The sequence below is a fragment of the Daldinia loculata genome (genome assembly GCF_022478755.1).
Source record: "Daldinia loculata strain CBS 113971 unplaced genomic scaffold F4817scaffold_4, whole genome shotgun sequence".
NCBI lineage: Eukaryota > Fungi > Ascomycota > Sordariomycetes > Xylariales > Hypoxylaceae > Daldinia > Daldinia loculata.
In genome coordinates this window covers 305,993-323,313 of record NW_026054858.1, presented here as the reverse complement: position 1 = coordinate 323,313, position 17,321 = coordinate 305,993, and the positions used below count along the sequence as shown (strand labels likewise).

Sequence of the window (17,321 nt, the reverse complement as noted above, 5' to 3'; positions counted from 1 at the left end):
ACCATGAGCTAAACTTTGCTCAGTGCGCTAGCACTTAAAGCTCACTGCAATTTATTAACTGTTCTAAGCAGGATTATAGATGGTGCATCTAGAACAAAGGGTGTTTTCAGTAGATATGTATAGCTAAGGGCTTCCCTGGTTTGTTTTAAAATTCCTTACAAAATCTTGATCGACTTATGACTTTTGTAAACTCGGGCTATTGTAGTGCCGCCTTTTATCATTTAAAATTACCGGTTTAAGTGAAGATTAAGCCAAAATCTTTTAACAGCGTTGTACTTTTCCATACAAATGGAATAGTACGATATATATTAACTATTTCAAATAACATCTTCATCAAATAACATTGAAAATCCTGGTGACCTGTAATATAAAGGTAAGCCTTTTTCAACTTCTCATAATTACATCCGTTTTTTACTCGAATTCGAAGTCTAAACAACATTCTAATAGGTCATTCATAGGCAAGTTCTTATCACATTGATCTCCTTTTATATTTACATCTATCATGGACCCCCAAACTTGTCAACAATTGCCGCTTGATCTTCATTCCCTATCTAGATAGCGATCACGTAGCAACTCATCTACTGCCAATTCTTTCCGCATAAAAAAGCCCAAATTACATTCTTCGTCAAGATCATTCTCACTTGCGCGGGGAAAATGGGAAGAGCCATCCCAAATAACTCGTACCCCATTCTTACCTCAATCACATACTGTTGAGAGGACATATGCTCGATCACCTTCCGTCAAATATACCGATTTCCAATCATCTCCCACTGAGAAGACCGACTCTCAATCACCCCCCGCCAAGGAGTTAAAATCCAGGAGAGATCTTAGAATAGCTGCTTGGCTTGATACCGAAGACCTAGAATCACCACCTTCAGTCAAAACCTACTCAACATACACTGCCCCGGACTCTATCACAATGGCTTCTAAAACCTCACCTGAGAGTAAAGCAGATGATTTGCCGGATGCGCATGCGCGGATGGGAGTTCTCAATAGTAATTCAATTAACATACGAAATCGCTATATATTATTTCCAGACTGTATTCGGAGGCACCTAGACGAAATTGATGCTTGTCCAATGGATGACATCCCTGACAATATAGCCGAAATACATCAAGATTATTCGAACGCTGCTCTGAAGAGAACGTACGAAGCTTATCTGATGAATGAGCTCGTTATAGCCTTGAATATTAGACGTAGATGCTGGGTTGGGGTTGGGAGCGCCAAAGTTTCCGGCTATCCCAACTCCCCCCGGATCGTATGACTTCTCAACACCCCAATATCTCTATGGATCCAACGGCTCGCAATGATACTAGTCCCGCAAATACTAAAGATCCTGATGGTGGTGATGATAACGTTCACGTCTATTGGGCTAGAGATCCTATGGGTCCTATAGAAACGAAGCTTGAATATGCCCTCGAGACCCCATATACAAGCCAGAATTGCCCTCCAGAAAAGGGGAACAACACATTGAGGGTCCCGAAACCCGACATAGTTTTTGGATACGACGCTGAAAATTTTCCTGAGATACTTAAGTTGAAAGAAAATAAATATACGCCAGAAAAAGAGCTCAGCGACTGGTTTTACTCCAGTACAAGTTGCATTTGTTTCCCGTACATGGTTCTTGAAGCAAAAGGCCATCGAGATTTATTCGCACTAGCAGAGAACCAAGCTATTGATGCTGGCCGGGTGTCCTTGGATAGTACCTGGTCGATACTTGGAGACGAAGATATGGTTTTCCTCGTTAGCGCAATGCCATATCTTGCAAACGTCTCCATCATGTGGAGATATGTAGACCCAAGTAACAAAGAGCCTGTTTATACCTCACAATTCTATACCAGCTTTGCTTTACTGGAGATGGACCAATTTAAAAAGTTCCGAACATTACTATTCCGTATACAATATTGGGCAGGAACGAATAAGTTACAGCGAATTGAACAAGGCTTTCGAACGTGGAAAAATGATGGGTATCCCCGAAACCTATACCAACCAGTAAAGCGCAAAGTACTATCCAAAGGACGTTCGCTTGTTTGGGTCCCTAATAGCTAGCTAATTAAAATGAAATAACCTCACGTTAGGTTTCTACTATATCAAATTATTCTTATGTCTTGTTTCGCCGCAGAGGTGAAATATTATATCATAACCCCCAAGCTTCTGAAACCAACATTTGGAGCTTCCTGCAAATGTAAAGATGATATCCCTTGCACCTTAGTTTCATGCCATCTTTGAAGGATATTAGTTGAAATGACATGTAGTTTCAAGACAGAGATCTGTGACTATTTTTGCTGATACGTCAGATGTTTTAAACTATCAGATTATGCCATAGAAAAGATGGAATTCTCATACAAGCTCGTTTTTGTGGAATATATGATAGTAGGAGACACCAACGTTTCTGGAATATCCGAGCACATTCGAATAGAGGTTCGGATTGATAGAAAATAAACAATTTGGTGATATCTACAGAAGACTATTGGGCATATAAGTCTGTTTTATCTTCGCATTGGTTTATTGCGAGCGGGATTCGTTATATTAGCTCCAAACTAGAGATGAGTCTTTTTATACCATCCCCGATATGAGATACTCTCAGCGTTAAGAAATGGAATAGACTAATTCAATTCATAGATCTACTCATCCAACACTCCACGGGGTACGAGCTTCTTAACAGCTAGTTTAGAATCCATCCAAATCTAGAGGTAGCCTTTCTCCCATCCAAATAGCCCTCTGTGAATGATTTCGGCGCTCAACCCCTTCTTCGTTCTCGACCGTGTTGGGATGGATCAACACTGATAATGGACCCCTATAGATAGCAAGCCAGGGGATGAAGGCGCCGAACTGGGCTGGTGAGAAGAGATTAACTTCAAACATTGCCACTGGGTGAGGGCCTATCGGTTTATCCCAGAGGCGGTATATCCTTAGCTCAGGAACTGTGCACGAAAGCCATTTAGCAAATATTTACTAAAGTTCTTGTCCTACGTTACAAGAGAGGGCACATGGAAGGTGAGGGGAAAGATAAGTAGGGACCATACACTCTCGTCGGATTCGCTCCCAAAGATCCTTTGCATGCTGCGTCTGGCTTTCGTTGTTTTGAAAATAGTAGATATGTATATCACTGAGGGGGTGTAGTCCCGCACATGTTAGTTGACAGCAACTGTGGAGCTCATTGTCGGAAACTCACAAACCACCGCGACGACCGTTATCCAGCGGGTCGGGGAACTCGAGATAGGCCTTGCTGAGGGTATCACTCGTTGGATTCTTGTAGCTTTTGCCGTCCTCGTTCTTCTCGTCCGGCAGCGGCGGGGCATTCTCGTACCCCTCGAGGGGAGAGACGTACGTATACTTCCCCGCTGAGTAGACCATCGCGCTTGAGTCTTAGTATGCACTTGGCGTTAATATAGGACTTAGGCTCTACGTGTTAATTTCAGAAGTGCATTTCATAGATTAAGTCTGTCGTACGATGTTAGTTCTAGGAGTGTTACCTTTTTAAATTCGCATGGCGCTACGAATGACGTGCTTCTCCCCCGCCCGGCGGCATAACCTATTGATTCCGGAAGCGCCGGATACGACTCCGATGCTCCCGTTTCCACTTCTCTCCACTTAGTGCATGTGTCCTTGAAAACCGGGTACCGCTCCGGATTGAAGATGTCCGACACGTCGGCCGTGATTCGCCGTGTTCCCGTGATACTTGTCAAAAATTGCTAGAATATAGGCTCAGTGGGATACTAAGGAATGCATTACTTAACTGTTCCAACGTGGTTGTTATCCACCCCTGTCCAAGTTAGTTCATATCATGGCATATATCTCTTAACTATATGTATATAACCCAATATATGACCTAATACTTGATGCAGTCTTTATTTTCATTCGTATAGGTCTCGAGTGAATGTTATCTACGCCGTAATCGTTGCTTATAAGTTACACAGTTAGAACTATTAGATACTTGAGGGTACTTTGTTGAAGAGGTGTGCCTGATAATCTCGTATTAACCATTATCAGTAGATCTAGGCTAGATTATCTAGAGTTTAGGCACGTCTAAGGGCAATTAAAAAAAATCCAACCTGTTGAGTTTCCGTATGTCATAGAGTCGGTGTAGCATCATAAGATTGTCAATGATATCTAACCACCATAAGCCGTACATATTGTTTGATTAGAGAATAATGTTTCAGCTTGTATGTGCGACATCATTTGTGGCGATTATGTTAGATAATAAAGAATATAGAGATAGGATGTTGATCGAATGACAATAGGTGAGATGTAACAAACTTCGTTTCACAAGATGCGCCCAACTATGTAAGCATTCTCACGATCCTACTATACAGGGGGGTTTGGGCTGAGAAGTCTTTTAATTTGATATTACGTCTGTGGGTGTCAGTACTTAATTAATGTAATAAGAAGAGACAAGTGTTAGAATGTGATAGTTGAATATTGGGAGTGAGAATCCGTCATAGTCTCATGAAGTTACCTCATATACACTCATGAAATGTATGACTATAGTTTGATAGCGTCCACAACATCATATTTAGTTGATCTGGACTAAAACTGTGAATTTACTCCGTTTAAAGCCTTACTACTAGCCTATTCTTCTAATCTAATGTTACTTCGTTTTCATGTCTCTGTGAGTGACTGGCTTGATAGTTAAGACATAAGTGGTCAAGGCCATCCACAACAAGGTTCAAACATTATCGAGATCTTTACTGAAGAGGGGAGATTCTTCTAGAGTAACTCACTAAAATATGGGTTAGGTATGAGACATAAGAGTGAAGAGCGTTGCATATACTCTAATGAATGTTTACCTAGAATCAAATACCTACCTCTATATAGTAGTTAAACCTAAGAGGTTCACGCTCTATACTTAATACAAAAATCTATAAACTCATATGATATTCATCCCTATATGGTAGTTTGAAAATTGTTTCTCCGCAACTGGAACATTAGAGTTGCATATTTATATTATGAATCGAGAACTGCCTTGCATAAAACTGAAGATATTCGTTACTACATTATAACTTTGTCTAATTACTACGCGAACACCCCCGTTCAATAGTATATTATGTCTTTCCTATCGCCGAAGCAATTAAGAGTCGATACCCCGGAGTCTTTGAACCCTTTTCAGAGTAATTTCCGAGAGCAAATAAAACCGCCCGAGTGCTCTCCGAAATGAACCAACGCCACCCTATTAGCTCTTTAACTTAACAAGAGGCTTAATATTATAGATTGTTCTCGTCATCGTATTGCCTTAGCGCGGGTGGCTGTAATATTGATTAGGAATAGCTTGATGATTTGGATTCCCGGTTAGACATAACGGCCCGCTGGGTTTGTTTCATAGCGATCGGAATATCTAAGTGGAATCGGTGGTGCCAAACAAAATAGACTATTGTATCTATCCGTGCTCTAGTGTAGTCACAATACATACGCAAATCACTTTGCCTGGGCAAAGCTGGGCTTTAGGCGCGCGCCACTTCCTAGTTCGGAGGCTGCCGACAACTGTGTCCACGCTAGGAAACGACTACATACACACATATGATATTCCCCTTGAGACTTTAATACGCTATTATAGCCATGTGACGAGAAGAAATGTTGTAGAACTTTGGGAATACATAGATGAGATGAACTTCATGGAACGTGGCAAGGAAATGCTACCAAACTACAATACTGTATGCTGCTGGTCCATCTCTTGGGATGTTATAAGCTCGGTTCATGCCAGCGGGCATCTTCCGCTTGTCCAAGAGTATCCGGTAGTCCGGATTTGTGCACATGTCGGCCTAGATCTAGATCTCATCGATACGGCAATTAAATATATTACACTCCTTTGACAGCTGCAACGTGTCTGCTTACGTTGTCATAGAACGACCCCTTTCAGATGAATGTCTCAGAAGAGACTAGGATAAAGGTTAATCGTCGATGGACTGCTTGATGAAAGATATGATCCCCCACCGAGACCAGATACTAAACATACCGACTTATGACCGCTGACCGGTTTCCCATTGAGATCTATAGAATATATTCGTGAGGTAACTTTAATGTTCGCCCACGAAGCTCACGAGGTTGTAAATATGATAGTTCTCCTACATTAGTAAGTTTTCTGCAACCACGGGTATGCAGCCGCTGGGAACATCTTTGGATATGGATATGCGGGATTGCAAGGACCCTGGACGCGGTATCACTCGCATAGAAATTGTTGTGATCATACGATCTAAGATCTAGCCGAATATTTGAATGTAGGGAATAGAGCCAATAGATCTGTCCTTGAGCCCTACCTGATTATATGTATAGAACCCTACCTAACAGAACGGAACGGAACGAACACCGACTTGCTACTGCTTTCGAATCACGGGAAATAGGGGACGGAATCTACCAAGTTGTTGGGTAGGAGATTTCATACTCAGAAGGGGTGTTCAAGTATCAAATAATTTTTACCTGCTTGATATTGCAAGTGAAAGACGCCAATATGTATGAACGTGGGTGAATGTGTGCCTTGCACAAGCATATGTATAGCTGGTAGGCATATAGGTATGGAGCACAAGCATATGTATACTTGGTAGGCATATAGGTATGGATACACGTGGTATGAATCATGGAAACTACGGTATGGAGTATACTAGACACTGATTATCTATACGAGATCAAAGGCGACGCAGTGTGCCCGTGCCGGTAAGAAGACTCGTGAGAATTTTTGTAGTTGATACCGGAATATATCGTCCGTGGCGACGTTGCATACATATATGCATATGTACCTGTGCATGCGAAGATGTATGCGGATGTATATGCGATGTTCCTACATGAAGCATCACGGAAGAAAACGGAGGAGAGGTTCGATGTGGAAGTGAACATGTGGTTGTACCAAAGTACTATTAGTAAGAGATATTGGAAGTCAGCACGATTTTACGATTTACGAAAATGCTTTTTGTACGAAGCATCGGAGCAGTGGGGCAATGGGGCAGTGGAGTAGTGGACCTAATCTTCAAGATCTTGAAAAGGTACTCGATCTGACTAAATAAGCCACAATCCGCCACAAGCTTAAAAAGATGGATGGTTCCGTCCTGCCGTCCTGCCGTCCTCCGTTAGGTACCTTCTAGCTTAGCTTCTGTGGCACATGACTGTCCTACCTAAAACCGTTAGGTTTCAGTGGAGTTATAGCGAGGCTGCAAACATTTAGGGTATCTGGTTGAGGATAATGCCGACCAATGGAAAAAATGATTGCAACGTTTTTATCCAATTACATCCACTGTTTGCATCTAGAACCCTGTTCTCGTTATTTCAAAAGTGACCGAAAGCGAAGGTCATACGATATTTAAAATGTCAGCCTTGTGAATGGCCTGATCTTTATTCTTCTCACCCCACATGATGCATGATTCTGGACCGTGACCCTTGAAAAGATTCCCTTTATCGACAAAAAGTCAGGCCACATTCTTGCCCTCCCGGTGCACCGATGACAATAATTTTCCTACTTTTCTCGTCGAGAGGACTGCAAAGACTGCAAAGACTGTGAAGACTGGTAAGTACTTGTGACAAAATTTGCAACGCGGGCAAATCCCATTAGCTCCCATTAGTTCCCATCGGTTTCCATGCTTTTTGACCGCTGCGGCCATCAGCCCACAATGTGGACAGAATGGTCTGCCGTCCTCCTAGGTCCTCCTAGGTCCTCCTAGGTCCTCCTAGGTCCTCCTAAGTCCTTCATTTTCCCGTTTGCCGCTCCTGGCACTTCTAGCATTTCTTAGCCATCGTGGCTAATGTAAGTCAGTACCCCTGTAATTATTGTATTAAGGTAATAGCCCAGAAATTTCTAGGAATTATTAGGAATTAATAGGAATTATTCGGAGCTTCTTATTGGATTACAAGTCACGCTGGCGGTCTACAACGGGTCTTACCAAGTTGCTGCCGCGCGGCGACCTGCCGCCGAGCAGTACTTTTAGTTATACGGGTACGGTCCAGTACCGTCCCAGTACCGTACCCAAAGAAAAAGGGTATGTAGTAGTATATCGGGATCTCCCTTTGGGGTCCGGCTGGCCTGGCTGGCCTGGGGAATTTTATCTGAGCGTCTCCGTTGCTCTGCAGCGTCAGGCCATTAATTCTGGACTGTAACTTCGTACCCTTGCATCGTCGGGCGGTCTCGGCCATTGTACGCTTCATACGCTTCATACCCTTTCAAACGGCAACCCTGGCCCAGTAAGACTTCGTGGGATCTAATTCTTATTCTTTAACGGCCGAATTCTCGAATTCCCATCTCATTTCATCCTGATCCAACTGTCCTATACATAGATAAGCTAGCCACCCAACCGAAATAAACTACCTAGCTTATTTGTTTATTATATATCATATCATCCGTTCTTCAATATCGTTTGATCTATTCACCATTGTGGCATTATATTTGATATTTGTGATATCATACCTTTCCATACCTCATAGTCGAGACCCCCCTATACAACCTTTCGTGTATAGTGTGTTGGTGTGGCTTGCTCACTTCAGCTGGTGGCTTCACACTTACACCCAATCCTTCATACACACCTCTACATACTACATCCCCGGCCTGAGGTTACCTAGCTGCGCAACCGTACCACGATACACGGCAACGGACGTGGCAATTCGCGCCGTCTCTCTTGAAGTCGTTCGCCTTTAGTCTTTCCGACTTCATCGTCATATCTCGCCAAGCCCGGACTTCGCATGATAGCCCATCCATCGCCTTACAAGGTCTAGCTTTCCGACGACTATCCCGTTCCCCGGGACTCTCCCCCCATTTATATAACCATAGCAATCGAGGCATAGTGTCACCAAAGATCTGCTGGTGACTCTTGAATTGTTGTGGGATTCGTCATGGACGCAGGTGTTATGCAGGACATTGACGTTTATCCTGCTGGTAACGACAAGGTATGCTAGACATAGATTGATACTACCTTGGTTGGATCATAAAAAGATAAAAGCCCTAACCTGCCCCAGACCTTTGAGACATTCTTCGATCAATCTACAGACTACTCGCAGCAACTATCATCCATCAGCTTCTGGGACGAACTCGATAGGTCAGCCGAATCAAGTGTTGTGAACTCGGTCCCGACTTCAGGCTCGCATCAGACCCCCAGCACTTCCGCTGACTCGCCAGCCTCAACAGCTTCTCAGAACCTTTCTACCATCTCGCATAAGCACAAGCTTCCTAGACAGGAGCTACCTAAGAAGCGCCAGTGTTCTGATATCAGAAGGTCCAAATTTGCCGAGAACCCATCCACCCTCGACTGTTCTGATTACTGGCTTCGATTTGATAGTGACAACGAGAGCGATCCTCTCTTTGCCGAAAACCGAGAAAACAGAACCGTAAGTGCCTACAACTCCTCATGCAAAGATGGCCTTCGGACACATCTCTAGGGGTAGTGCTAAAGAGTGTTGCTTGAGGTATAGGGCAAGTCTCCGATCCTAGCTCAGCCTCGTCCTAGGCCAAGGATTGTCGGGAGATCCGGCAACAATTTCAAAGTGGCTTATCCGCCGTCGTCTACTGCTGATCTGGTCGACGATAGCGCTCTTGATCACGCGCTGTCGGACGAAGACGACCTCTTCTCTATGGCATTGGCCGACCAACTTACTAAGAACGACTCGGCCCCTATACCTTCTGAAGTACCCCCGCGCGAGAGACTTTACTCGACACCGCTAAGTTGGGAGCCCCCGCAGCCTGGCTTTCGCATGGACTACGTGAACGTTAACCCCCCCTTTAACGACCCCGAGCGTCAGAGACTACTGGCCATTGCTATGGGCACCGGGCAAGTACCCCAACCACAAATAGCCGCAAGACAAGCCCCTGGGATGGATTTCAGATTCGAAGTCAACCAAAGCCCAACTACTATGAGCGATAGTAAAAGCAACACACCCGAACCTCGCATCAAGCCAACCATAACACGACCCCAAGCACCAACACGTAATAACTCCATGGATGCTACTGAGAAGTCCAGGGAGAAGCCCAGGAACAGTGACCGGGCGGCACATAACGACATCGAACGAAAGTATCGTACCAATCTGAAGGACAAGATCGCCGAATTACGAGACGCTATTCCGTCTCTGCGCGCGATACCTGAAGATGGAGACGATAATGATAACGGTGGCGCATCGAGAACGGCACCTAAAGTAAGCAAGGTGCGTCTGAGTAGAGAATTATATTGGTCTAGAGTAAACGACTAACAATATGTAGGGCACCGTCTTAACTAAAGCCACCGAATACATTCACCAACTCGAGCGGAGGAATCGGTCGATGGCACAGAAGAATGAAGAACTCGCTCGCCGGCTGCATGCCTTCGAACAGTTGGTTGGCGCTGCGCCTGCACCAAATTGGGCACCCCAAGGATACGGCGCTTCCGTATTCAACCCTAGAGCCTTTTCTTAAGAGGCAACAAGCTCTACTTTATACTCCATTTATGACTGGGATATTTCTCATCACTCACCACTCACCACTCACCCCTTGTATTAATCAAGTACAACCGCTTCAACAACAACTCTTAACGACGACGAACGAATATCTTGCTTAAATATTACCCGACATTGGCAACCCACCTTGATAAATCTGGGCTTGGTAGTCTCAGAAAACCTTTTGCATCTCATGACGGAATAACATCAACATTGGATACGGACGAACAATCCCATCTACCTTCTGAGTCGCCTTTACCTACCACCAACATACCTATCACACACACACATATATATATATATACCTCAACCTGTATGAAAATACATCGGAGTCCGGTAAATTACACGGTCGGGTTGCACGTTGGGCGTTCTAGAAAATAAAGCTTTTCGAATTTTTCAATTTTAGGGGGAGAACATCTAGGGGGATAGATGAGAACAGGACTTATACTGGGATGGTGCTGCTTAAGCACATCTACGGCGTTTTGGGGAACAGGAACAGGCAAATTTCACACAAGACTGCTAGGTATATATCCTACAGCCTATGGGGAAATGGAGAACGAAGGGGAAAAGGAATCAATTTAGGTTTACCCTTACTGCCTAGGTACTCAGGATAAGAGTCTGGCTGGGAGACTGGAGAGGAGCGGCGCCAGCGATATTTTTTTGCAATCTACAAGTTTCTAGGTTACTATAGTGATACCTAACTTACCTCCTGCGGGAGACGAAGCGCATTCGGAATCATTTTTTCCCAGTTAATAATAGATCTCGGCCCCCAGGCTGATACTTTCTGCGCGCAATTTCTTCTCTTTTCTTCTCTTCTCTTCTCTTACATCAGAAATGAGTGAACTTCGCTAGTAAGCTTCTTCCCGGACGTCGTATGTTTATCGTACGATGCTTTACTTGGCACCGAGGCACGCGCCCTCGCTCCGCTGGCTAATGGCAACTGTTAGGACATAGCGGCCCTAGGTACGAATACGATTATTCGGAACTGTTTCATTAACCTGGTATCGTTAAAGTATCAAGGCGGTATTGCTCGAGAATGGGAACAAGTATGAGTCAATGCGGGATCAACTAGGTTTTGTGAGCTGCGAGGTGGCGCCCCCTATTCTCGGGCTCTCAAGGTTAGGCTTTTTCATTGCCACCTTTCTATGTATGGTAGGAGGCGAAAATGAGATAGGTATGATGTCTGTCGTAATATAGGTCCAATGGGCCAAGTTCACTATAATTGAGATATATATTTTACAATAGACTTGCCGAGGAATCGTCTATAGAATAGATGTATACGCCGTCCAATGAGTGGTATTTCATAATATACTTCCTTAATAGCATGCTATGCCTTTGAATTCTGGTCGTCTCGGGCTTCTTAGTAACGATTTTCCAAAAAGTAGGCTTTTATACAATTCATGAGTGTCTTCTAATCTCTTAATGCCTCGATGTCGTCAACCTCCTTAACCGCCTCCGTAGTTAGGTTAAGGGGGCTATCATTGCCCACACATATGCTGTCTTCGATTCGAATGCCCATACCCCGGAAGGATTTGGGCCACCTCTCATCATCGGGCACGTAGATGCCGGGTTCGATCGTGACGCAGTGGCCTTCTTTCAGGACCACGTTCCGCGCATATCCGGGAACATCGTGGACATCAAGGCCGATGTAGTGCCCAACGTGGTGCGGGAATAGAGTTCCCATGGCATCTCCACTTAGGTCGAAGCCAAGCTGTTGTAGTTGGTCACGGAGGGCATTCTCCGTGATCAGGTGCAATTTGTCGAGAGTGACATTGGCGCTAGCGCGACAGAGCGAGATGGATGATCGCTGAGCGCGAAGAATAGCGTTATATAAGTCCTTCTGCGGTTCGCTAAATTTCCCTGAGACGGGCCATGTCCGTGTTATGTCAGTAATGTATGTTCCGTATTCACCACCGGAGTCTACGAGGATGAACTCCGAGTCGTTTAGTATACCGTTATTTAGGACGTAGTGGATGAGTGTCGCCTTTGGCCCTCCGGCTACCACGGGGATGTAAGCATGTCCGTCCAGACCAGACATTTGATACTGGTACTCCAGGAACGAAGCCAACTCCTTTTCATACTTCCACGACCGCCGCATAGCTTCTGTCAGCACCCGGCCGGACGCTTGCCCCACGTGCCGCATGTTGGCTATTTCGGCTGGCGATTTGATGGCACGGAGAACGTTGATATGTGACCTTAAGGGAGATATACTCGCATTGGGAGCTGCTGAACGCAAGAGGTTTGCTAGTTTTGTAGACGTCCCATTTTGCGTCAGTTCAGCATCCGTGAATATTATCTTAGCACCATCTAGCACCGAGGCTAGTGTTCTGTCTACCCGCTTAATATCCTCTGCTTCGTCCGCGTTCCAAACGTCTCTCGCGGCATCAACTCCACTCCAAGGACCGCTCCATTGTTCTGCTCTTGGGTCTTTCGACCTGCAGTATAAGTGAAATGTGTAATCGCCGAGCTCATCGCCAGTCCTCCTCAATACGGCTATGGATTCAGGTTCGGAGAATCCAGTGAGATAGAGGAAGTTGGACTCCTGGCGGAAGGCGAAGAAAACGGCACCGGATCGGTATTTGAGGGTTGCGGCGGGGAGAAGGACGGCGGAGTTTGGGGGTAAGGAGTGGCAAAGGGCGGCACGGCGGTCGTGATATTCTTGTGCAGTTATACCTGGCGTGAGTTCACCGGCTGCGAGGATATGAGGGTGTGTTTCGTGGACAGGTTGGCCAAAGAGGAGCTCGGAGGCAGAGACGGATGTGTGATAGGTACGCGTAGATCTTGGTCTACATCTTAAGGCTGTACAACTGAGGGACGTATTCGAGAATCGTGGGGTAGAGGGTATTGTTGTTGTTGTTGTTGATATAGGTCTTGAGCGTTGTAACTGTGGGGAGGAAAGCTTCGAGTGTGGCTTAAGATGGCGCTCAAGTTGCCATAATTGTTGTTGACGAAACTTCATCTTTGGAATCCTTGGAATACTGTAACCAATTGCATCATCGGAATTACTTGAGTATTACCCAAAGGGGTAATATGGGAATATTAAAGCTCAATTATTCCTGCACTAGGATAAAACCTTGGTTTTTAGAAAGATGTCGCTTTTCTATATGTTAGGTGCCTAGGGGCTGAATTTACTTGGTGCATCTCATTCTAGTCTTGATGTTGTAATGCGGAAAGTTTTTGAGGCGCATCAAAATGAAACATCAATAGAAGGTTCGGAAAGTTTTTGGAGCAATCAGAAGGCGTTGATTACCTAAATTCTAACTGGCTCTGCTGCCTTAGGTGGGCCGGGTGGTCTGGCTGTCTGGTGGTGGTTCATGGCGGGGGAGCTGGTGGGGCTAGCTGAAAAGATGTATGTAAATAATACACACTAACAAAACAGAATTACATGGTACGGTTGCTGTGCAAATCTACGGAATATAGTGGGGGCTAACAGTGATGTCAAATGGCCCGTGCACAACTCTTGTTGTTGATTCGTAAATTGTTAGTGCTAGCGCGGAATAACTAGTCACGCCTCAAAAAGCTTGGAATTGAATTTCACCTACTGAATTGCCCACTACCACCAGCCAGAGCTTTCTAACTTGGGACTTGACTTCCAACACTCATACACGTAGGATCACTGGTCATTTTCGCGTCTCTTAAATCACCCAATTTTCCAAGGTCATTTAATTTTCTTCAATTCGCCTCAATGACCTCCTAACGTCCAAGGGTTTGTCGTGTTGTGCTTCATCGAATCCAGCGTGTTGTGCCACGGTTCGTCGCGTGGGAACTCTCGGACTTAAAGAAAAATATATACTTTAGCACATACCTTAGGCACAACTAAAAAGAACAACCGTCATTCTAGGTCGAACCGGATCAAAACGAAGAACGAGTCAGCTTTTATTATTCCCGGTCTGGATTCCACCTTTGTGGTTGTTAATCCCAAGACCCCAACGACCCCAAGACAATTCGACCACCACCAATAATAACATTGTATTTATTGGTCAGCACAGTCCTGACCTACAATCCGTTTGACCTTTGTCAAATTCCTCAGCATTGAGTAGTCGACATTTATATGGCAGCCGTATCTTTATCACCCACGCCTATGCCTCGATCCGTCATGTCTAGTAGACGAGTTCCTTTGTCTACGAACCAGAATGTGGCCAATTCCCCTCTGCGTAGCACCACTCTCGCCAAACAAAAACGCACCGTAGCTCAGATACAACGGGAAGAACAATACGGCCAGCCACCTCCGGCCAAGAAGCAAATCATCGAGGGTGGTTCCCAACGCTTACTTCCATCCCAACAGCAGCGGGCTTCTAAGAGTCAAATCCCCATACAGATACGTCGCAATGCAAACACCTACGAGAGCAAGTTGGCTAGGGAGAGAGCAGGCCATTCCCACCATCAACGCTCCCAACAACCGGCACCTGCTTCTCTTGGATATACAGAGAAGGATATCGAGGAGATTCAAATATGGCAGCAGCACCACCGAGCCAGATTCCCCAAGCTTGTTTTCTACTTCGAGAAGGTCCCTAACGATGCCCATAAAAAGCTCGCGAAACAGATTGCTGCCTTAGGTGCTGTAAGTAGACAGAGTGTTTCTATGTTAGATGCTTCGGTTTGCTTACATTGCTTTTATACAGCGTGAGGCAGCCTTTTTCTCCATCGACATCACCCATGTTGTAACAACTCGGCCTATTCCCTCTGAGAAGAGTGTAAGTCGTCAAGAAGAGGACGCAACTACCGAAAAGCACGAGGACCACATACATGAGCAGGAACAAGAACAGGACCAGGACCAGGAACAAGAGGAGGTCAAGACCATCAATCCTTCATTACTAACCCGGCTTTCAGAGGCCTCTACTAAACGAAGAACTTTTGATAGAGATGCCCGAACACAGAGAACATCGTCGCATGTTCAAGTCGGCTCACTAAATCAACCAAAGCGTAGCGCAGATGTCTTACTGCGTGCTAGGGAGATGGGGAAAAAGATCTGGTCTTTAGATAAGTTGCAGCGAATGATGGCTTTACTCCTTGAGACCGATCCATACGTTAGCGTGGAGATTGCGTATGGAGCTCGCAAAGCAAGAGAACCCGAACCTCGAACTACTGAGGACCGTAACCTACTACATCTTCTCCACAATGAGCGAGTCAACGGGCCATCTGACCGAGATCCAGTCGCCAATGGTCAGGAGCTGCATTACTTTAAGGGTCCATACATATATGTCTATGATGTTGAGGAGAAGCAAAAGCCTATCATGGTCAGAGAGTATAAGAAGGTTGCCGAGAAGGCAAAGGGCGACTGGCCCCAGTTCCGTACTGCTGCATTGGGACGATGTCCGTTTATTAACGAGCATGAACCGAGAGATCCCCGACCCGAGCCCAAGCCGAAAGTCCAGGTGACCAGAGCCGCCACCGAGACTAAGCCTGCTCCTCCATCCTTCAAGATGGAACCTCCGAAGCCCGTGACTGGAAAGCGATCGTTGTGTGAGATGGAAAATGGCCATTCCCGTGGCTCTAGTGTCGCCTCCATGGACCTGTCCAACTCATCTAGGTTACCTGTCGGCCAGATTGTGGAATCACGCTCTAACGCGTTTACCGGTCGTGCTGCTAGCCGTCTCTTTGGCGGCGAGCCGGTTGCATCCGGAGTCCAACCTTCGAACATAACGTCAGCAATTCGATCCCAGATGGTCTCCTCCACCGCAACAACACCAGGTCTCATAACTGGTCTAAGCAAAGAAGTTCACGGTCTTCAGCGTCAGGTCCTGAAGCGCAACAGTACCGCGACCTCGCAGGATCTAAGCTCTCGCCGGAATGCCGAGATAACCCCGCGAGATGAGGTTCCAGTCAAGCGGACTTTCCCTATGAGCCGTACATCGAGTCGGAAGTTAGATTTTGTTGATGAAGATGCTACCGATAAAGACTCCCAAGAAGGATCCAAGCCGAAGGTTGTTCCGCGCGCAGAAAAGCGAGAATCGTCGCAGTCAAAGAAAAGCGAGCTCAAACCAGGTTATTGTGAGAACTGCGCGGATAAATACGCTGATTTTGATGAGGTATGTCCCTTTTCTAAACGTAAATAGTTCTAATGCGTCTGATACTAACGGTTCTTGTAGCACATCCTGTCCAAGAAGCATCGCAAATTTGCTGACGATGATCGCAACTGGGTTGACTTGGACGACCTCCTTGTTCAGCTTCAGCGTATGCCTAAGCGCAAATCTTTCTCATCTTGGGCTCCTTCTCTCCAAGAATACGACGAGGTCTACTAGTTCACCTTAACCCAAGCTCACTCATTTCTACCAGCAGACGCAGATTTACCTCCAATACGCCGCAGTTCTATAAGCTGTGCTTACCAGCCGATCATTCACAACTAGGAATACACCATACTTTGACCCCACTTCTAATTTTGGACTGTCTTTTCTACGGCATTCGCGGTGCGATGATACCCCATTTTGACCCTTACTCGGCAGAACGATGGAGCCTAATACGCCTTTCCATATATTCCATGGAAAGGACATGGCATGGCATGGGATGGAGTCTTAGCATTTAGTTCTTTCCGCATCCACTCGTCAGACATCTCTATTTTATGCATTGTTGGCGAAAGGTGGCTTTGTTTTCTATTTCGTCAAAATCTTTTAGTTGGCGTAGCGGCCCAAACGCCAGCCTTTACGGGTGTCTGGGGGTTCCGGTATGGACGGTGCTTGACGGTAACCTGACTGGCGGCTGGAACGACATTAAAAACGATAGTATTCGACATTAACGAAGCGAACGGTGTAAATATGGTCACTAGGTCGTGTATATATAGGTAGTAGTCTATAAGACGAAGAATCGTGCACATCTAAGTTTTTCCAATCTCTTTTCGTCGGTCAGCTCGATAATTTGTTGATCTGGTTCACCCTTGACTACGGCGTTGGTGACTTAATTGCCTTGTTGCGCTCAGTACTCGATATTTTGGTATGTCTTCTCCCTTT

General features: G+C 45.5%; 5 protein-coding genes across 5 annotated transcripts; 3 read left to right on the top strand and 2 right to left on the bottom strand.

Moving 5' to 3' along the window:
* Positions 1-1,200: 1,200 nt before the first annotated feature.
* Positions 1,201-2,049, top strand: F4817DRAFT_366762 (uncharacterized protein; the record flags this gene model as incomplete). Its single annotated transcript, XM_049307022.1, has 1 exon — positions 1,201-2,049. One exon carries the CDS (start codon positions 1,201-1,203, stop codon positions 2,047-2,049), a length of 849 nt encoding a protein of 282 aa, XP_049162918.1.
* Positions 2,050-2,292: 243 nt separating this feature from the next.
* F4817DRAFT_325393 (DOPA-like domain-containing protein) lies at positions 2,293-3,475 on the bottom strand. The gene is made up of 3 exons (XM_049301763.1): positions 3,176-3,475; positions 3,027-3,109; positions 2,293-2,924 (listed from the first exon to the last, which is right to left on the bottom strand). Exons 1-3 carry the CDS (start codon positions 3,355-3,357, stop codon positions 2,671-2,673), a joined length of 519 nt encoding a protein of 172 aa, XP_049162917.1. The 5' UTR covers positions 3,358-3,475; the 3' UTR covers positions 2,293-2,670.
* Positions 3,476-8,808: 5,333 nt separating this feature from the next.
* F4817DRAFT_366760 (HLH-domain-containing protein) lies at positions 8,809-10,593 on the top strand (the record flags this gene model as incomplete). Its single annotated transcript, XM_049307021.1, has 4 exons — positions 8,809-8,862; positions 8,932-9,300; positions 9,385-10,110; positions 10,166-10,593. 4 exons carry the CDS (start codon positions 8,809-8,811, stop codon positions 10,355-10,357), a joined length of 1,341 nt encoding a protein of 446 aa, XP_049162916.1. The 3' UTR covers positions 10,358-10,593.
* A 797-nt stretch (positions 10,594-11,390) lies between these two features.
* Positions 11,391-13,482, bottom strand: F4817DRAFT_178074 (Creatinase/aminopeptidase). The gene has a single exon (XM_049298308.1). It carries the CDS (start codon positions 13,334-13,336, stop codon positions 11,789-11,791), a length of 1,548 nt encoding a protein of 515 aa, XP_049162915.1. The 5' UTR covers positions 13,337-13,482; the 3' UTR covers positions 11,391-11,788.
* Positions 13,483-13,918: 436 nt separating this feature from the next.
* On the top strand, positions 13,919-17,292 carry F4817DRAFT_325346 (Dfp1/Him1, central region-domain-containing protein). Its single transcript, XM_049301762.1, has 3 exons — positions 13,919-14,938; positions 15,000-16,406; positions 16,467-17,292. The coding sequence occupies exons 1-3, from the start codon at positions 14,429-14,431 to the stop codon at positions 16,617-16,619; spliced, it is 2,070 nt and encodes a 689-aa protein (XP_049162914.1). The 5' UTR covers positions 13,919-14,428; the 3' UTR covers positions 16,620-17,292.
* Positions 17,293-17,321: the final 29 nt, after the last annotated feature.